At 42.2% G+C, this 22,485-nt stretch overlaps 1 protein-coding gene across 6 annotated transcripts in view; it reads right to left on the reverse strand.

Annotated features, from left to right (window-relative positions):
- Positions 1-22,485, reverse strand: part of LOC147320310 (glutamate receptor 1-like) — a 109,363-nt gene that overhangs the window by 81,234 nt on the left and 5,644 nt on the right. For 5 of the 6 annotated variants that reach the window (XR_015131242.1, XM_086308149.1, XM_086308148.1 and 2 more), the window contains exon 2: positions 18,472-18,606. Coding sequence is in view for 5 of the 6 variants with exons in the window: in XM_086308149.1 (XP_086164275.1) it covers positions 18,472-18,606 (135 nt within the window). In the remaining variant the exon portion in view is untranslated. Of the gene's footprint in view, positions 1-18,471; positions 18,607-22,305; positions 22,456-22,485 lie in introns of those variants that run through there. The other variant, XM_086308150.1, reaches the window with a different exon arrangement.

The following is a 22,485-nucleotide window of genomic DNA, read 5'->3' on the forward strand; positions in this document are numbered from 1 at the left end:
CCTCTGAGGGTTCAGGCCTACAATAAACGCAGTCTGACAGATGTAAGCCACGTCGAGAGTGAGACACATCACAGGTTTTGTCACCGGCTGTCTGATGACCGAGACAGGAAGCTGGCTCTGCATTATTTGTATGCGTCAATCTCCATAAAGGACATGACTGACACGAAGAGCAGAACATATCAACTACTTTTGTTTATTGCTGATGTAAAGTGTGGCATTATATTCTTATTATTTGATCATTTGGTGGGTAAATCAGGTGTTCATAAGTGGTTGGCAAACCAAACAGTCAAAATTTCTCTTTCTCTGTGGTGACATTTTCTGGTCTGTGTTGATAAGAAGATTATATTTTTAGTTTATCTGTTTTTCTAAGAAACAGGTACTGCGTATTGTGAAGATGATATCTTTTGTTAGGAAGACTTGTTTTCTGTAAAATTAATAACTCAATTAGCCGGCATGTTTTCTCTTGGGGTCTTTGCTTGGAATGATTCAGATGGTTTAGAAGAGCTGGTTGTTTGTTAAGGTTGTGTTGGTTCGATAGAGTGACTGACGAGACGTGGGGTAGGTGGATTTGGTTGCATGGGGTGACAAAAGTGGATGTTGGTTGGTTGTGTCAGCTTGTTGATTGTGTTAATTAGTATCTGCAAGTTGGTGGAGATAAGTGCTGGAGGTAGAGTGGATAGGTGGGTTTGGTTTGATGGGTTAGTGTGGTGGGATGGTTGGTCGCATTGGGGGAAAAAGTTTGGTAGGCTGATCGGCTGGTTATTTAGGTTTATTGTCAGTTGCGTGGGTTAGCTGGGATCAGTGAGTGAGCTGGGATTAGGTTTAGCATTAGGTGGATTTGGTAACATTAGGGTGCTTGGCCCTACAGGTTAGGATTGTGGGCTTGGCTGGTTGGTGGGGTTTGTCATACTTGTATTCCACTAAAAATTACAGATTACATGCCCCAAAATGTATTCTGTAACGTATTCCGTTACGTTACTCAATGAGAGTAACATATTCTGAATACTTTGGATTACTTAATATATTATCGTGCTTTTTACAACTACGTGAATGTACTATTGCTGTGTGATTTATTACTATTACTGGAGGTAAAGGGACCTCTGGCTAATACGTCGGGTTCGTGTCGGCTTGTAGCCGAAAACTAGCTTTACTTTGTTGTCTGGGTCGACTTTGCTAGTGAGAGACAGAGAGAGGCGTTGAAAGGCTGCTCCAACGGAACTTATTGTTTCAGAGGAAAACACGAACACGGTGTACAGTCGAGTCTTAATAGCTTACTTACAGCTGGGCTCATCAGGCTCTCTTCTTGGCCGCAGTGGTTATTATTATATTTACATGCTTCCAGCTCCCGTTTCTGCTCAGTGACAGTACTTTGCCTTTTTCTCCCTCCTCGCTCACAGACACATAACGAGTATAACAGTCCATTCTCCCTGCAGCACGGACTACACTGCCCATCAGGCTACATTCTTTAGAGCTATGCCTGTAGCATTCAACAACAACAAAAAGGCACTCTCTCACCCAGGAAACACAGTCGCAGAGAGCGTGTCATCCTGTAACCATGGCAACCGTAACGCTGCCGCCTGGAACAACAGAACATCACAGCTGTCAAACAAACCCAAACAGTCCTGACCCGCCACAATATGAAACAGGAAAACACCACCGTGTAATCCATTTATTTCAACAAAGTAACTGTATTCTAAATACCACTTTTTTAAATGGTAACTGTAACGGAATACAGTTACTCATATTTTGTATTTTAAATACGTAACCGCGGTACATGTATTCCGTTGCTCCCCAGCACTGTCAGTTGGTTAGTTCAACTAAAAAGAGTTAGCCACATTAGTATCGCCTGGTGTTTAATAACACTGAGATTACAAAGCATAATGATCTAAATAAAGATACAGAAACAAATACTGAAATTATTTAATTTAACTTTTCAAGTTCGATGTTACACCACAGAGATCTCTTCTTAGAGATCTCATCTTTCTTCTTTTGTCTTTGAAGTTAAGGATGACAGAGCTTAGTTACTTTGTTGCCAACTGTAGGGAATTTATTATGAGATTACATGGAAATACATCGCTGATATCACTGATCAATATCCGTTGGCACCTATTTTCCATTTACAGTAACTGCAGAGTTGCATTGATGAAGCTCCAGCAGCAGAGGCGCAACTGCAGGTTTTTCCGTGAAGCTTTTTTCATTCATACAGTCCCTGTGTTCACAAATCCCTTGTGGTGCTCAGCTGTTCTCCCACCATCCCCCTGCACAGATGCACCCTACTTTCTGTACTGTACACTGTTGATGTACAGGCAGCTGACATTGAGACTGTTCTGAAGGGGAAATGTCATCAGTGGAAAAGTAATGGGCACAAAAAACCAAAAAAAAAAAAAAAAAAAAAAAAAAAAAAAGAGACAAATGTCTGACACACAGTTTGTACTGTAAGCTTTTAAAGAGGAAATTTAATTACAGTTTCACATTCACAACAGAACGGACGATTTAGTGCAGAATGAGTTTTCATTCGCATCATATTTTTGTTAGCACTTATCAGCTGTAAATAACAACTACAACTTCAAATATGCCATTGAGTTAATTAATGCAGTGTGGTGTGAAAGCGGACAGATGGATAAGCTAATTAAAAATTCACCATCGACTGCTACAACAATCCCACGTACAGTTTACTGGTGTGTGACTTCTCCCAACAGTCAGCAATCAGATGCAGAAACAAATGAAAAGTATTTAGGACTTTCTGCAGATTTCCTGGGTTGTTAACACAAGCATAACCATTGAAAATGTAACCTGCTCAGCAATTTAAAGCTTCAGAGTTAGCATCTTAGCTACTGCCATGTTGATGTGTAAGTTACTTTAAATGGTTAGTTGGCAACCTGCATCTGTGAACTGCATCTATTACAGAGACATAAACATATAAGTAAGAGAGTAACAAACAGGCTTAAACACTCAGCCACAAACATGGTCCAAACGTCCAGGGCCCTATTTCAGGAAGCCGGTTTAGTGGAAAAACTGAGTAAGTATACCCTGAGTTAACGAAAACTCTGGGTTTTCGGTTTCACAAAGTGAGTTCAGATGAAGCCTCAGTGAGTCACTATGACGACACACTCCGTGAAGCTAACCTGCCCCCTAGCAGGTTTACTACAACTAACCCTGACTGTCTCCGCCCCTTTGTCGGAAACCTGACAGTAGGAAGTGTCAGACATGGCGTGCCCCTTCCTTGAAGAGCCAGTAGATCGTGAAGCCCAAATTCTCCGCAGAGCTCTCCGCCGGGAGAGAGTGATCAGAGCGCGTTTGGACATTTTATCATTTCCTGATGATTTTTTGTGCGAACGTTACCGTTTCTCAGCACAATCTCTAAGTTATTTGGATAACATCCTCAGGCCATATATTACGCATGTGACACATCGCGGACATTCTCTCAGTTCATTACATATTATTTGTATTGCACTTCGGTTTTTTGCAAACGGGAGCTTTCTGTATAATATTGGTGACGCTGAGCACGTTTCCAAGGCTACCGTCTGTCGGGCAGTCAGGAATGTTACAGTTGCACTGAAACGTCTCCTGTACTCGTCTGTGGTGTTCCCCGGTCACAGACCCACAAGATTTATCAAAGAGGGATTCCACAAAATTGCAGGTGGCAGGATGACCAAAACTTAATGTATGATGTGGTGATACTTGGACTACTACTTAAATTTTACATTTATTTTCAGGGTTCCCAGGCGTGATTGGCTGTACAGATGGCACTCACATTCCAATCATTGCTCCTTCAGTAAATGAAGGAGACTATGTGAACAGGAAGTCTTTCCACAGCATTAATGTACAGGTACATAGTTCCCTGTAGCATGTCAAACTAACAAATTATTTCATTATAGTAATGGATGCTAATTTGTGTTCTCTGCACTGTGAAGATCATATGTGATGCTGCCAACATTATCACAAATGTGGAAGCCAAGTGGCCAGGCTCTGTCCATGACTCACAAATATTCCGTGAATGTACACTGAGCACAAAATTTGGACATGGTGAGTTGAGAATACTTTAAAATATATAAAGACCAATTGCTTCAGGGACATTTGAACTGAAGTGTATCCTTCTGTCTTAGGAGAGTTCACTGGCTACTTGCTTGGTGATAGGGGGTATCCATGTTTACCCTATTTGCTTACCCCTTACCCTGACCCTGAACCGGGCCCACAGCAGCGATATAATCTGGCTAATTGCAGGACAAGAGCCAGAATTGAAATGACTATCGGAATGCTTAAGGCCCGGTTCCAGTGCCTGCAAAGACTCAGGGTCACCCCAGAAAGGGCATGTGACATTATTGTGGCATGTGTGATTCTTCACAACATTGCCACAATTAGAGGAGAACACTGTCCTTCTGAACCAAACATCAGCAGTGATCCAAACCATGAACATCCTGACCCTCCCACGGACATACAAGATGGAAGCGCAGTCAGAGACACCATATGTCACAATCATTTCTTTTGACCCATCACCTCAACATGTTGAAAGAAGAATAAACAGATTTTTTGTTCAACTGGCTTTATTGGTCACCTGTGTTTCCTGTACACAAAGTATTAAAAGATGTAAACCTCATGAAGTGTCTCTGTTGCTTCCTCCTCTGTAACAGCTGTCAATGTTTCTTCATTATTTTCCTGTAGTAAAGAAATAGACAACATTGCTGTTCTACTGTAAACTCATATAATCTGTGGAGTATTACTCACAACTGCATGTTGGTCTGGCTCAACAGGAGGCTGCACCAGATGCAGTACACCACCACCATCAACTGATAGAATATGAGGTTTATACAGGTCACTTATAACTTACAAGGGACCAAATGGCAATTAACAAACATATAGCACTCAGCTTACACTTCATTGTCATTATGCTCTCAAAGACAACCAAGGCTGAGGGAAGGCAAAATCAGTAGGAAAATAACTTCACTACAAAATAATCCATTATGGTAAAGAGTTTATCAAATGAATGAGTAGCACTGCAAAGGTGACTGTGAAGAAAGGATGTATGCACATCATGTATTATTTTGAATTTACCCCTTATGTAGGCACTTGTGTCTTGCGGGGTTATTGCCTCAGAGGATGTCCCCGCAGAGATGCCTTCGGCCACAGGGCGCCCACTGTTTTGGCTGAGAGCCAACTGCTCAGCCTCTGTGAGTGGTGGTGGTGGAGGACCCCCACCTGTTTTTCGGGCCTCCGCTTTTTTTCTGTTGGCTATAACGGGCCACATTTGAGCATACAGAGTAAGCAAATATGTACTTGTAATGTGCTCAGATAATTTCAATAAGTGCTTACAGAAAGAAAATTAATGTAGCCTCTAACTGCAATTGATTTACATGGGACAAACAGACCAAGCACTATGGCTCATAATACAATTACACCTCACCTGTTTGGACTATATTTTTATATTTCATTTTTACTTGCTGCCAGGCACGTTTGGGGCCTGTTGGGTTGCACCTGCGCTCACATCACGTCACAAAATAAAATGTATAAAATAACAAATAAAATAACATATGATAAAATAACGTGTTAAATGGGTGGAAATCCCTCGATCAATGTTTATATTAACACTCACGCATTGACTCTGTCGGCTATGTTTTGCCATGCATGCTCCCTTTCTTTTGCAGCTGTCGCTGTGTTACTTTTTTCCGCGGAATTTGCATGTTATCGGCATATGCTGCCATCAGAATTTCGGCCTCAAGCGCTGTAAAATACATTGACCGCGCCTTCTTTCCCTCCGTCTCCATGGTGACTCGCTTAATCTGTGCTCCGCTTATCAGGGCTTTATGTAGCCTCGTCCGCGCGCTTCACTTGGGGTTAAAGCAACTCCGCGTTGATTGAACTAATTGTTATCAGCCTTTCTGAAACCGAATATTCCGAGTTGGACAGTTCGGGGTTACTCAACCCCGTGTATCATTTGTAACTCTGAGTTTTCTAAACCGGCTTCCTGAAATAGGGCCCAGGTCACTCACTCCAGTTAGCTGTGGTGGAACCTACTCCATTTTATTTTATTTGCGCAGTGCCAAATCACTACAACAGTCACCTCAAGGTGCTTAATATTGTGAGATTAAGACCCTACAATAATGCCTAGTACAGTCAGTAGTACAGTCAGCTACAGCCACCTGTGTCATCATCCACCTGTCAATCCAAATAGCCAAGTTTAAGCCTTAAAAAACTCAAGTTGATGACTCATAACAAATTCGTAACCTGTAGAGTTGATATAAAGGGAGGCAATAGCTGTGATCATCTTACATCTGGATATTTTCACTACTGAGTCTATGAGGACTGATTCACCTTCAAGTGGAGTTACAGGAAATACAGTTTATGGCAGTTACTCAGTGTTCTTCTGAGATACTTGGTATTCATGTGCATGGCAGTGCACCACCTGATGGCAGCAGTCTCTGGCACCACATACACTACTAACCTGATCTGGAAGGGATCACTAACAAACAGCCCAAGGCAAGAATCAGATGAAGGTGAGCGTGAACTATAGAGGCTTTATCAAACAAGCAAAAAGCATCCACAAACAATGGCCCATACCAAGATCACATGATTCTCTCCAGATTAAATGCCTCAAATGTCCCCAACAGGATGAATGAGCAAAAGAAATCAATAGATCAAACTTCAAAATTAAGACCTTGGTTATAATAAACTGGAATTAACCTGAAAATGAAGGTGTGCCCTGATTCTGCTCGGTGCTGCAGGTTATTTTTCTAAACCAGACGTGAACAGAGTCTGAATAATGGAGCTGCAGCACCTGAGCTGATCCCCACTGCCCCCTGGATACTACCGAAAAACCCTTCCTCTATCTATCTGTCTCTCTCTCTTTCTCCTTCCATCCATCTCTTTGTCTCCCTCTTGTTTGCCCTTTTCATTATCTGTCCCCGTCTTATCCTGTGAAGCCACTTGTCTTCATTTCTCTCGCCCTCTCTTACTGCATTTCTGTCTTGTTTAGCTTCCCTTTCTGTCCTCTGCTTTATTCCACCCATCGCTCTACCCTTTTCTCTTCCACAAAGACTCAAAGCTTTGAGATCTGGTTGAGATTTTTCTCACCAAATGTTTCCACTCTTTGTGTCACGTATTGGCATGCTTGCTAGTGAACTATTGTGACTGGCTGTGGTGAGATTATCCCTTTATGTCTAAATTTGGCTGTAAGGTAAAAGTTAAAAGGCATCTTTTCACGCTGTTATAAAGACATGAATTCAACCTCATTACAACCATTTACCCACTGAGCAATTTTCTGTTGGTTAGAGGTCTAACAGATGACTTCATGATACATCTCAATGAAAGTTCAAATTAGGTTACATTTGATCCAGAACTGTTAGTTTTGCCCGTTTATTTCATTGTGTATTTGTAGAACTGGACTATTGTAACTCTCTCTACTTGGGTCTTCAATCTTCTCTTCTGCAGCGTCTGCAGCTGGTCCAGAATGCCGCAGCACGTCTCTTGACCGGCACTAGAAAGTTTGACTCTATCACCCCTGTTCTGAAAAATTTACACTGGCTTCCTATCAAATATCGAATTGATTTTAAAATTCTATTGTTTACTTATAAAATTTTAAACAATATGGCACCTGACTACTTAGCTGATCTCCTCTGTCTGTACAGCCCTCAGAGAGCACTAAGATCATCGGGCCAACTGCTCTTGGTGCAACCTAGGTCTCGGCTGAAGACCAGAGGAGACCGTGCCTTTGCCGTTGCTGCACCCAGGCTATGGAATACTCTCCCTCTTCATATTCGCGCGTCAGATTCCATTCAGTCTTTTAAATCACGTTTAAAAACGTATTTGTTTGATCTGGCATTTAAGGCGAATTAGGGTAATTTACATCTGGCTCTGTATTTAGATTATGTAATTATCTTATATTTTATATATTTGTAATTTATATTTTATTGTGATTTTATTTGTACTGCAATTTTACTGGAAAGCACTTTGGTGTACTTTGGTCTTAAAAATGTGCGATATAAATAAATTTTGATTGATTGATTGATTGAACTATAACCTGAAATTTGATTTTATGAGTTTGTTTCATGTGTTTCAAATGTAAAAACATATTTATGTCATATATAATTTCCCCCAGGGTTTAATGCCTTGAGCCACATAACCACCAATCAAAGGTTGGTGGTCCAATCCCTGGTTGCTCCAGTCTGCATACCAAAGTACCCTTGAATGTTACATAGAAAGTGTAGAAAAAAGTGCTTGTATAAATGGGTGAATAAAGCAGACCTTCCCAAAGTGTGGGGCCCGCCACCTCGGGGGGCGGGGGGGCGCAGAGCCATTGCAGGGGGAGCGCAGGGGGTATGAAAAGGAAAAAAAAAAAACAACAACAACACTTGGACACTGCCAGCACGGGGCTCCCACACAGACGCAAAGCAGGGGATGAAGCATCGCTGAATATGTTTCCAAACCAACTTCATTCTAAGACAAAGACTAGAAAATATGATGAAGCAAATCTGCCCTTTGGTTTCACCTACACAGGTGCTGAGGGAGGTCTCCCTGCAGGATTGGTCTTCCCTGCGTCGGGAGCAGCGCTGGGCTCTTCAAATCACGGACAAACAGGATCCCACATCCTTGATTTTTAGTTCACAAACACTTGTTGTAATGACTAACTGCTCCTGACATGTTGGAGATGTTTGCTCTTTATACAGTAAAGTTGCAGCTGGATACAAATAACATCAGGCTGATCCTGCCACGATTTGTTCCCCCTGTCTAAATCATGGACAAACAGGATCCCTCAGCTGTTTATGTTTTTACACCCATTTTGCACAGAGAGGCATTTTTTGAAAAATGTATTGACAGCAATGTTGAATATTATTACACAGGAAAAAACAACTACACGTAAAATAATCACAGCGTGACGCCTCTGCCTTTGTAAACCTGCAGACAGTCAGATTAACAGTATTTTGTCTCTATCTCCATTCTGCAATTCCTCTCATGTAAGCAATAACGTGCACACAGCTGACATGAAATAAAGCACATACCTTTAATGTTTCATGACGAACTCTCGTCCACAGGTAAACACAGAAAAGGAATTTTAAAAAATCTGTTTCCGGTGATTCGAAACGCCGTTTATGTGCGGACGAAACAGCTGCGTTTTCAAAAATACCCGTGTAGGTGCGGACGCAGCGTAAAAGAGTTTATTTTAACTACCTGTAATTTATTGCAGTTTACTTGCATTTGCTTAATTGTTTTCTAAATGTTTGAGGTGTGAAATAAACCGCAACGGAGTTTGAAAACAAAATATGGGCGTGTGTGGTTGGAGGGTGTGTTTGTGCGTGCGCGCGGGGGGTTGGGTGGGGGCGCAAACATTTTTTTGTAAAACAGGCGGCCTAGCAAAAAAAGTTTGGGAACCACTGTTATAAAGAATGCTTTGTGTTCTCAAGCAAAGCGTATAAGAACTTTAAAAACCTTTAAAAATTGGTCTATTTACCATTTGTGTAGTGATGGGAATCGAGAACCGGATCAGAACTGCTCAGTTCTAATCAAACCCATTCCTACATCTGTGCGTCACAGTTGTGCGGCTCCGACATGCTGGGATGACACGGTGGTGACTCTGTCGTCTCATACGCTCTGAAGTCTCTTCTCTTTGTAACCAAACCAAATCTCAACTTTGATTGGACGTCTTAGAAAATAGTCTTTTTAAAGTCTTTTCAATCAGTTGTTGATTATACAGGAACAGCCACAACGTTACCCAGCAATCATCATCACTGTTATTTTTACACAGCCAGAGAAATGTCAGCTTTTAACTGATTTAATTTAAGGCTGTAACAATTGGTCCATTAATCATGTGAGAGCAAAACCAGTAGGCCACAAATCAGTGGGTGATGTCACAGCATCCTTTTGTGTGAAATCTTTGGGCTGCACTCACACAGACCTGCAGGGAGTGATTTCACCGTCAACTGGGGCTGAGCAATTCATCCGATTTTTTTTATTTAATTACAAATTTGGTTTCCAGCTGTTACTAACACAATGCAACCTAGATAAAGAGTTTTGCATTAATAGTCAATCCAAAGCTCTCGTTTTGTCCTGTGATATAAATCAAGTGCATCACCTTTTTCCTTCCACTGATCTCGCTCACTGTTTAGTCCAGCTTGAGTCGAGACGATGGAGAGGGAACATTTGGTCAAAAACATCAACCAACAAAGATTTCCATCTGTGAACCTGTGGAAGAATCATTAATGGGTGGCTGCAGCTGCCCTCATCTCCGGATTGCCGCAAGTCTCTCACCTGATCCGCCTTCACTGACATGTGACAGAGGTGTGAGCTGATTGTGGCTTCATCCCTCCATCGCTCTCCCTGTGGCTTCTGTCCACTGCCACCTGGGCCTCCCACTCCCTCAAATGAACCCACAAAGATCCCACAGTGGAACCAGACGATGGTAGGGAGCCAGGGCTGGCGCCAACTCTGAGAACCCCGTGCAACCCACAAGCTCCAACTCTTTCAGGAAATCCTCACTTGTTAGCGCTCATGTTAAATAATGAAGCTCATATTCATGGTTATGATTTCTGCAGTCCTGCTGTCAGTGTCTGTTCACTTGCCGTTTGGCCAGCTCAGGACTGAAGCTGATAAAATGTCCTCTCCACAGCTGAACCTGAATTTGAAATCATAATTGCACATGAGAAACTGTCCTCTGTGCTTTTTGTACCAGCCTCGGTCTCCCCGTTTTCCCTCTGTTCCTGCTCAGTCTCTCGCTTCTTTTCTCTCTTACTGTTAACCCCTCCCCTCCCGCTTTCTCCCCGGTCTGTTGTTGTGTGAAATGTAAAACAGACTGAGCTCGGCCTCCTGCGAGACAGACTCTAGAGTCGGCGCCGAGCAGCATGGCTGCGTCTTTCCAGCGCGCTCTGAGGCAGAAAAACAAACATCTCTCTGAGCGCTGAGACTCCGACACAAGCTGCTCACTCTCACTTTTATCAAGATTTAGTCTCGTGATGACGGCTCGAGTGACTGACAGCCGCTTCACTCGACAGCGTGGCCTGAGCTCAGGAAAGAAAAATAAAACTCGCACGTAGAAAAAACTAAAATGAAAACTCGACTGCACAAAGGTGGAACGGACAGCTGGCTTACCTCAGGATAAAAACAGCCGCCTGGTTCTGTTGACAGCATCTCCTGAGCTCACTAAACACAAGTTACATCTAATTTTTAAAGCACAGATGATTATATCACTTTCAGAACAGAAATGTTAACTCACGTTTTCACTCAACTCAGGTTTTTCTCTGAATATGCAAATACCTGCAGCATCATCAGATTATCTGTGTGTGATACCTCTGGGTCTGACTTTTGTTAAATCAGCGTCCTCCTAATGAAGCTGATTAGCTCATTAGTTAGCATTAACAAACACATCTGCCGGTACACATTCTCTCACCTGCTTCATGACCTTCTCCAGGTTCACTCCTGCTCTTTTGTTCTCTCATGATTTTCATGGCCTTCAGACTTTATTATGAATAAATGATATGAATCTATTAGTTTTGCCTGTCTGATGTCACCCAGGCTGCCAGAACATCCAAAAAACACAACCAACCTGCAACTGCTTACAGTCTTAATACAACGTTCTACACAAATGATAACCTATAATCCACAATCTGCTATTGACGTGAGAAGTGTAGAAAGCCTATTTTTCAAATGTTGTTTTTTTAGCATTTCTTTCGAGAAGATGATGCCCAAACCACAGTCTGCTCATATTCCAAGAGTGCAGCTCTGCAGTCAGAGTCTGGGCTGAAAACAATCAGAGCGCTGATAAAACAACAAAGCGGCTGAACCTGAGCATCAGCTGGCAATGGAATAAATCTGGCTACAACAGGTAACTTCCTCAGTCCTCAGACACTTAATAAAGTGCAGTTATCAGCTATTCTGGGTGCAGTTATACAAAAAAAATTATATGTGAAAAGATATTTTAAGGCAATGAGTTAATATTACAGAAACAGAGTCAGAGCCTGAAGTGGTCGTATTCTGCTCAGATCCAGCTGCATATCTTTATTCTGGGACTCTATTAGAGAAGTTTTGCATGATTCAGAATCCAAAATAATCCTCATTTATACAACAGTTAGCTTTGGTGCAATCCCTCAGGCTATGCCACATCTGAAACAAGCCCCTCCCACTTTAAGCCAACTCTCTTCTAATTGGCTGCCCCTCAGAAAGTTTGAACAGCAGGTGGTTGAGGTTTCAGTGCCTGCGGTGACAATGTTACTGGTGTCATACACATCCAAGAGTAGGGAAGAGCTAAACAAATCAAAGTGTTTAAAGGAGTCTGAGATTACTTGTATTTATTCTGACCTCATTATCTGAAAGTAACTGAGGCCATCATTAATAAGAACCTCCGCCACTGGAGCACGAGAGCCAACAGGAAGTAAGGAAAAGCAGAAACCGGCCATTTTAAGAGCAACAGACAGGAGTCAGTGACTGCAGCCTGATTTTCCCACAGGACACAGAAACAGCAGCTCCGGAGCCAGTCTCTCAACAAGAAAACACCCATTGACCGGTGTTTCCATGGCAGCAATGGGCGACACCGACTGAGCGGAGTTTCCATGGTAACAATCGGTGACACCCACTAACCAGCATTTCCATAGAAACACTCAGAGGCACCTGCTGACCAGCAGAAAAGAGGAAACCAGGAGTTGCACTTTGTGGTTTCCTGTTTGCTCAGAGGAGCGAGCAGAGGACGCGTTTTTAGGAGAGCATCAGACACTGAGGCTGCTTTGTTTCACCCAAAGAAACTGGCCTGTCGGAACAGGTGGTAGCGCTGCGAGGATAAGACCCACAGAGGTCTGCTCTGCACTGAGCTGCCTTCACACAACTGTGAAACCTTCCTCTAACTGTTGGACTTTTTCTGGAAGCCACTTTGACCCTCAGTTTCAGACAGAGACGTCCTGAGATGGAGGACATGTGAATCCTTTGTGACGCCTTTTTTTCTATAAGAATTAAAATTGGAAATATGATGATAAACAAAACACTAGAGGTAATCAGAGGGCTAAAAGCACAGGACCCTCACTGTCCTTCCTCCAGGTCCAGAGGATGGCTTCCGCCCAGCTTTTGCCAACAAAGGCCTCCCTCAGGGCTGTCTCAGACGAGGCGATGTGATCTCTGGTTCCATCTTTCCTTGCAATCATAGCTTCTAACCATTCTCCTTGGCAGACTCTACGAGGGGGGGGACTTGCAAACAGTAGTATGCACCTACAAAATGGATGGACTGATGGATGCATGGACAGCTATCCTTTTGGCCACTTTTGGTTTCACTGATTTTCTCTCATTAATTTTCATTTTAAAGAGATCCAGAGACTCGATGGACTCACCTTCAGGTGGAATAAGCCAAACCCAAAACACCAGCACAGACAAACTCACTATAACTGACTGAAAACATTTCTCACTCAGCTACAAACAACCAATAGGCTAACACTGCTTAGAGGCCTATGATACACTGGTTGTTTTAATTAGGTAATTGATAGGAAAACTAAGCATCTTAGTGAGGTGCTGAGTCACCAGAGCAGCGTTAGTGCTCCTCAGCATTGTTTCTCCAAGTCTTTGGTACCAAACTGGAGATAAAGATATTTATTTTGTACGTAAATGATAGTAATAGAGAACACGTTGGTTCAAAATCCTCACCCCTCTCAAGTGTCTAGAAACGTTCCTATGGACGGACGCTTTGTCTTCCTGAAACACTCAGATCAACAAATGCATCCAAGCCAGCAGGCTGTGCGTTTAAGGGTTAATAAAGATGAAAAACTGGGTGAAAAGAGATTGTGAATATCAAACTTTGAGATCCTGACTGAGCCCCGTCCAAATCAAAGCTAACGATTCTGTCAGATGAGAGAGGACGACCGGCTCTGTGCGGCTCTACGCATGTATAAAGTATGACTCAGCAGAAACACAGGCACTTGTTGCTTATTAACTACATGGCGCTGGTTCTAAAGACTTCACAATTGAACTGGAAGCATGTTTTTGGGATTATCTGCTCTGCTAGGCTGTAAAACATGATCAGTGAGGACGTTATTAAGAAATATCTGCCCTCATAACAACACTAACCTGTGTAATGTGCAGTCCAATTGTCTTTCACTCCAGATTTAGTTTTAATGCTGCAGAGCACAGCTGCACCACTGAGAGCTGATTTTATATTCCACTTTTATTAGCATTAGCATTTTTTTGTTTAGTATTCTGAGACTGGAGCTGCTAAAACTGCCGGCTTCAAGATAGAATATGAATAAATAAACTGATGTTAATACTTGAGCTTCTCAGAGATGACGATGAAGCATTTCTTATTCGAGTGTTGGTACCAACGTCATGTTTACTTCCTTATGTTAAGGTTCATCTGAGCCTTTTTTGCAGTTTGTGTCACTTTTATTTCTTATTTTAAAGTTTTCTGTCACTGATTTGAAATATTGGCACCAACACTGCTTGTCAAAATGCAACAAGCTCCTCCAACATTTTCTTTGTTGCCACAGTAATAAATAACATTTATTACATTTTACTCCTCAACAACACCAGCAACACTCATTCCATCTATTTCAGAAGATCAGAGCCTCGTATTAAACATGTTTAAGCCGCGGTGACACCAACGGGTCATGTGATAAGTTGGGAGTGAGGACAGGTTGGATCCACAAAGCATCTCAAGATAGCAACGTTAGAGACTTTCTGCATTATGGAGGAGAATCTCACTGTGACACATTGGTCCGCTCCGCCGGCCGTGGGAAATGTCAGGTCCAGGTAAAGCACCAATCATCAAAGTGAATGTGCACCGTGATCAGTCCCTGTAGACTGCCTGATAAAATCTCTTTACAGCAGAAATAAACATGTTTATGTCTTACTTCGAAAAATGTTCCAACTCTCAGCTGCTTCATTACATCTGTGTATAAAGGGATGGGTACTTTTACACTCCATTTGAGCACTTAAAGCACTTTCTTACGACAAGCCTCCTTCACTTATTCACAGACGATCATACAACCATGTTTTTGCCTAAGTTCACACATTCACACTGCGACATCAGGCTCTGTGGACAACTTTTCAGGATAAACTTCCACGCAGGCTAAAGGCGCCGGGGAACCTTCCAACGCTACCTCCTGAACCTTAGCCTCCTGGTGGGTGAATTCTTTAATAACTCAAATACTTGGATAATGATGAATTTTAAAGTTTGCATTACTAGGGGCGTGGCCTCTTAGACTGATGGATGGATTGCAACACAGACGACTGCAGTTGCTAGCTGTCTACTAATTGGAGTCACTGAATTGGATCTCTGGATCATGTTTGTGTTGTTGATGCCTTTTGCAGTTTTTCTAATGCAGTTATCTGACAAATGGTGGAGCTTTCTGTGCAGCTGGTTGTACTAACTCATCGTTGAAGAAATTGTGGTCGGTAGTCTTTTACCTATTGCTGATTAGCATGTGTAATTTAGCTAATTTAGCAACAACTCAAATTTCAGACATAAAGTCTTGAGGATACTTTTCATGTCTGTGACCCTGCTGAGGTTTGCTGGGGTCTAACTTATACCACCACATGGCGAACAAGGATCCGTGTAGACTGCCTATTTTCTTGACTGCGCAGACTCATCTGCAGATACTTTAATTAGAAAACATCAGCTACAAATAAACCTCAGACAGCGGACTTCAAAGAAGTATAACAAGAATAAGAATTCATCCCTTTGGTTGAGACTGAGGCTTAAAAGTTTGTTTATCCAATTGTAAATTAATCATACTGTTGTCATAAAAACAAGATTTTTAAAATGTTTAAATGACTCCCCAAATATACCTGAGCAACTCATCGGTTTAAAGCATACAATAAATACGTTTATGTCCATGTTAAATAAGAATCATAGCTACTAGTCACATTTTTCTAAATAAATGACCACAAATTGTTGTATTTGTGTTTTTCTATTATTTACTGCGTTGGCCCAAAAACTTACTGGACCAAGTGTTTTGAGTAGCATCACCTTTCTGACGAGTACCAACATTATCACTTTTTTCAGGACAACTAAACTCTGTTTTTAATGCTAAATACTGAAGGATAAAGTGTTGCTAGGTTGATTTCTTAATTTAAAGAGTTGAGTTCCAGAGTGATGTATGTGAAATACTCAGTTTAAATAAGTTGTAATGACCTCTGTTGTCTAATGATGTTAAGTGATGACATGTGCTGTGGTCTGTACTCAGTGTGATTAAGCACTCGTACTGTAGCTCTTTAAACAGCTCATGTCACACATGAAGCCTCGTGTCTGAGGTTGAACTGATTCATTGCAGCAGCAGCTGAACATTCAGGTGGTAAATTCAGTGTTTTGGGGCAGAATGAAACAGGTCAGCACATTATTGTCTAAACCTGCTGCACTGTACAGAACGCTCCCCGGAGCCAGAGTCCATTTAGTGGCGAGCTCCCCATGGTCTGCGTCCATTTACTGCCGCAACGTGCCCTTTTGAAGCCAGGCTCCATGTACTTGTGTTTACCCTGTAAATCCCAGGTCTGCTGAATGAAGTCTGGATGACGGGAGAATGATGCACTGACCCATGACGGCGAGTGCAGCGGACGGCAGGCTAACCCTTCAAAAAACCCAGTCAGACAAGCACCACAGAGAGCCAAATGATACACTAACAATGCACAAAAGCATCCGAGCAAAAGCGCACATTCAGTAGCTACAAAAACCATGTGTTATATCATCAAGACCCAAAAATAACCGGCAGGAAATTTGCTTTGCTGAATTTGACACTGAAGTCTTAAACATGTATTTGCTGCAAAATCCTGTCTTTAAAAATCATTTCAAACCTTCCAAAATAAAAAGTCTGGAAATAGAACTATGGCACAATTTGCTGCCTTGTAACTGCGGTCAAAGCAAAGCAGCGGGGCAGTTAAACTGACCCGAAATCTGTTTTCAGCCCTTAAAATTCAAATTCTATTTGTCCTTTGGTGAAGTTAAGAGGGCAAATCACCAAACACCAAATTTTAACATCGCTAAAATATACAGTGATGATGTAGAAGTCTCAGAAACTCATATAAACTCTTGACTTTAAAGTGTTAAATAGATTTAGCATGTGACCAAAAAATTTTGAACGTGTGGGACTAAAAAAGGTTATTTGATCTTATCTTAAAAATGCTAAAGTTACTGTAAAAACTCTTTTATACTCCTGGACTTTTTCCATTATTTTCTAACTCATCATTGGCTCTCTGATCAAGATCTCCAGTAATGTTCTTCATGTCTTTTTTGACACTTTCTCAGTTCAATGAATGAAGCCGGAGCAGCATCAGCTGCAGAGACTGTTTGTTTGGTTCCTGAAAGCGAGCCCTCGAATGCAGCGCACTCCACTGTCACAACAATCGCTCTATTACTTCATACATGTAGAACGTCTCCTGTCAGCCTGCAACTCCACACACCAACATTAAGAAGTGCTGAAACCTCGGAGAAGTTGAGACATTCTTCTCTCGGGATCTAATAATGCCGCAGCAGAAGCATCGGTGCTGCAGGACACCAGCGGCATGTCTGACGTCGTGGGAGGAATGTGATTCAGATGTTTGGAGCACTTTGTGGTAAGAGACCGTGCGGAGTAAGCCGATGATGAAACAGCTGCAGTGTTATTCAAATATGAGCTCTGCCAGTTGTTTGGGCACGTGTAACCTGACAGATAAACTACATTTTTACATCCACATACAGCCGAAAATAAGTACATCAAAGTCAGGGGACTGGAGCACACAGGTCATAAGTTATGAAGGTACATTTTACATTTTCATATAAACAAGCTTTCTGATTGTTGCAAATGTCTCCGAGTTCTGCAGATGGTTCTTATTTTTCTTGTAATTGTTTCCTTGATGAGTTCACGCTGATCACCACAGGCTGAGCTGGATGATGCTTTAATGACGGCTTCACTCATAAATGTTGAGCAAACTCTGAGCGAAGCCACTCCTTTCTGTCTGCTGTTATGAAATAATAAAAGTACTCCACAGTGAGCGCTGATAATTTCATTACAGAGAAAGGAAACATCAGACTGTTTGTAGAGTTAATAAACCGTGTTGTTGCTACATTTCAGCAAAGCAGAGTGACCTCCAAATCCACCGGACCAGTGGCAGCCAGTTCCATCCCAAAACTGTTGAGCAAAACTCAACTTTGATCTGATCCAACTGCACCAGTGTGAGGTAAACATCCTCTATGCCCCGCTGCGTTTTGGAATCTGGGATATGAGTGCACAAAGAAAAGGAAAAAAAAGCACAGCCGGAGATGCTTTGTTTCAAAGATTTATGCACCAGGTCCTCCTGCTTGCATTCATTCATATCAATTCAGATATCTAAAAGATGAGCATGGCACCTGAACCGCTTTGTAAAATGAAATTAAATCAAGTAGAAACGCTCCATGGAAACTAACTGCTGAAGCACAGGTGCACAAAATGCTGTTTATACCAGAATTAAAAAGCTCAGTTAAAAATGTGGTAAAATACCCCAAACACCAACAAAGAGTCACCCTCTGGCCCGCCCCAGAGCGCCATCGGTCTATGAACTTACAGGCGTAGGTCATGGCGAAACTGCTGCTCGTGTCCACCATGTCCACCTGTGGCACCAGCTTGGGGATGTCCTGGTTTTGTGCCAGGGCGAAACGAAACACCTCGTACTCATGGGAGTCACCGGGGAAAAGGCCTCCTGTTGACAAACACACAGAGACACACAGAGGGTGTTCTTCAGTGTCCCAAAGCACAAAGGACAGGAAAGCCCCAGAGAGAGAAACGACCGCTCACCCACAAGCCCAAAAACACCGGTGTGCTTTACAGTAAGAGCTGACGCCGTTTGATTTAACATGAAATCAGATACAAGAGTGAAATCTTTATTGAGCTGTTCATAGTGATTGTGCTTTATAGGACCGCCCTGAAGAGCGCCCCCACTTTATGCTGTTCTTAGAGTATAAATGCAAACAGAGTTTATAAAAGCAGCTCTGTGTCACACTCAGTAAAACTTTAAATTAAACCTCAAAAAGTCAAAAGAAAAGGAAATCAAGGGTCAACGCATCGCCCTGCTTCCCTCTGCAGAAAAGCTAATGGTGTGTTCTGGATTATTGCAGGAAAAACGTCTCTCCGCAAAGCAAAAATTTTATAATAATGTCCATGACGTAACATTGTGCTAATTAGCTCGTGCTAGTTATTCATGTGGAGCTGTTTAGCACAATTAAAGCATGTTAGTCTTTCCCGTAAACGACGTTGATTAGCTGCGTATATACGAATGTGAATCGCATCATTGGGTGGAGCAGCCAGTTTCCGGTCACTTACTAACTTAAACTGCAAAACAGAATTGTTAACGTATTTGTTTTAGTTTCAATTCAGGTTAGATTTTCTGTGCGCAGAGACGTGCCAGCAGTGTGCGATTGCGCACGCGCGTAGCTTAGAGGGAACATTGCCTGCAAGTCATCTGCACCTTTAGCAGGGAGCTAATGAAGCTCATGAGTCTACTGTTAAGCTAGCTTCTCTTACTCATATAGAAATGCCTTAAAAAAAAACCAATTGGAACTAAATGATGTAATTGTGGGGCTTCTCCTGTTTCGCCTTAAAGGACTGTTATTTAAAATATGTCTAACCACTTTTTTTCCAGTGTGGAGCTTTAGTTACTCAACCATCTAAAGATTTTGTCTATAAAGTGGTCAATGTGGATGCCACTTCCTGCTGCTGATAGCCAGAAACAGCAGTCAGCAGCCGTGTCTCACTCCTGTCTGAACTTGGAACCTTTGTCCTGTTTAAGGCCAAAATTCCTCAGTTCCTATGAAGTGAAACATTTTCACGTGTTCAGCTCATATTAGTCTACTTAAGGCCGCTAATCAGGGTCAGGTTTCATTCTCTGTTGTCTGTAAATGAGGTTAAATGTGGCTCCTTGTCTTCATGCTGGGTGGAAATGAATAAACTCCCAGCTTCTCTCTCCTCCAGCTTGCTGTTCTTAATTTGATGTCCATATAGTCGTGATAGAGCAGCCATGCTAACAATAGCAAAGAAGATTTCTTCCAATTTATTTCGCTTTCATGTCCCCAATAAAAGAAAAGTGGAGCTGAACTGTGTGTTTTCGTACTTGCATGTAAGTGTATTCACACTCACTGCTCCTGAGCACCTCAAACTCCAACTTTACCCTAAAATAAGAAATGGGAGTAAAGTTAAGAAACTTTGAGATGCTTGATTGTGCTGCCCGTGAGCTGGCTGCTCACACAGAGTTTACCATTGTCACTAATAATGACGAGTGCCCGCTTTGCTGTAATTGCTGTTAAAAGCCTCTTTTCTCTGCTCTTACTGGAGCCATTTTACGGCACTCATACCCTCTCAGCATAATGGTTTCTAGGGTCACGTGGAAATTATCCAAACACTTAAACTCCGACTGACTGACCCTCTTCTGTTTTCTGTGCTGAAGGAGGAAGAGATGCTTTCATATGACTGCACAGCAGGGCGCTCCAACTTCCTCGATTCAAATGTTAATTTATGTTTTTCTTTCTTTTTGTGGTGAAGCTTTCACGACTCTTCTTCTCAGCAGGAAAGTAAAAATTGCTCTGTCCTCTGTCTCCACACAAACAGATCTTTGAATAAAGCAGTTTAATAAAAAGTTTCAGTTTCCAGCTTTTTTCGCAGTTATGGTTGATTTTCTGCTGCTGTTTGGTGACATTTAGGCACAAATTTTCTGCAGTTAAAGAAAAAGGAAGGAAACCATCTTTCTTCTGCATCGAGCTTCTCCTTCATCTTTATTTAGCCAGTCAGTGCAGAAATTAGCATCGCCATGGTTTCCTCAACAGAAACATATTGAGATTTTTACAGAGCTTCTTAGATCATCACATAAAAATAAATGTGGGGAAATAAAAGTTTATGATAAGCACAAATTCAGTTCAGCATCTCCACAATTTGATGCCATTTTTATTATTGAGTAAGTGGGATTTCAGTCACCAGAGGGGGGCGATATGGAGCACAAAAAATTCATACTTTTCACACTCCTACTGTATATTAGTTTTTCCAACAAAGCACGGTGCGGGTCATCACTTTGTATTCACATTTGAAATTGTTGATCAGTTTGTTTCAGCCAAGGCCCCCTAAAATAGACATGAGCAGCTTCACTGTGGCCATCATTATGATTTTTATTCCAAACGTCCTGATAACTCACATCTGAGGTTCACACTCAGAGAGAAGGTGTTTTTTTCCCGATCATTGCAGTATAACACAAAGTCAGCTGAACTTCGCAGATATCAATGTGTCCAGACAGGAAGCACCCATTACACTGCAGAGACACCAACAGGACATTAATCCAGCTGCACGGTGTCTGTCTCACTGCAGGACGCCGGCCCCTTGTGGATTCTGGATCTGACAGTTCGGTCAGAGACGAGCACAGAAGCTCACTTTGTTCTTCCTCACACAGGAGCAAATAAGGCTCCGTCCAGTTCTGTTTTTAATGATCCATCACACTCCTGAGAATGTGCTGGTCGATATGGATGTGCCATCCTGGAGGAGATGAACCCGTGCCCAGATCCAGCCTGAATGAGCTGCAGGTACCGTCTCATTCCACCAGCAGTGACAAAGACATGAACGGAAAGAAAAAAAAGCAGCCAGGAGGGATGAGCAGAGCGCAGCAGTCTGTGGTCAGCACCTGCAAGACCATTCCCTTTATTTGGGGTTTGTCCAGCGCACCTGCTGCCACTTTCATCTGTAAAGCAGGTGAAACGGATTCACAGTTTATGCTTCCCAACTGGACACACTGTCTCTGAAGTTTGACTGTGTTATTCATTTAACCCAGTCGAGCATTTTGGAGACTTTTTCTTTGTGTCCTACCCAGTTACTGTTTTTTTAAACTGGTAGTTATACAAGTCAGTATCATATTTAGTCATTATTACCTTAGGAGAACACGAAGATATTCAAACTTTACAATAACTTTTTAATACAAGACAGCTGTTATGATTCATCACCTTCCAACCGCCTCCATGTCTGTGTAACCAGGTCATAAATTACATAATGTTATAATTACACAAAATGTGTTCTAGACCCCAAACCCCTCCTATCATACCTGACTTTTAGGTATGAAAGCACATCAGCCAGGAGGAACGCAAACACAAAATGGGACATTTTTGCTGTTTACAGTTTCAAAATAAAAATCTCAGCACGCACACACACACACACACACACACACACACACACACACACACACACACACACACACACACACACACACACACACACACACCATTTCTAGCCACACTACTAAGGCATCAGTTAATACACAAACAGTGCTTGAACTCAATGGAAGATTTCGTGAAGGGAAGAAAAGCTGTGAAAGAGTATTTAATAGGTCGCAGCAAGTAAAGAGAAGCTCAGAGAATGTGACGGCACTTACCCCAGGCTCCTCTGTCAGAACTATGATATCCAGATGGACTACAAAATGAGCTCAATGAGTTTTGAGCAGTTTGTTGCAAAATTTTACTTCATTGTGAAGGTTGGAGTACTCCTTAAAGCGGGGTGGGCACCTCCAGGCCTCGAGGGCCAGTGTCCCTGCAGGTTTTAGATGTGTCCTTGA

This window comes from Aulonocara sp. 'chitande type north' Nkhata Bay, linkage group LG10, assembly GCF_057382095.1.
Source record: "Aulonocara sp. 'chitande type north' Nkhata Bay isolate Kocher_YH1m ecotype deep benthic linkage group LG10, A_spYH_male_GT1.1, whole genome shotgun sequence".
NCBI classification, from domain to species: Eukaryota; Metazoa; Chordata; class Actinopteri; order Cichliformes; family Cichlidae; genus Aulonocara; species Aulonocara sp. 'chitande type north' Nkhata Bay.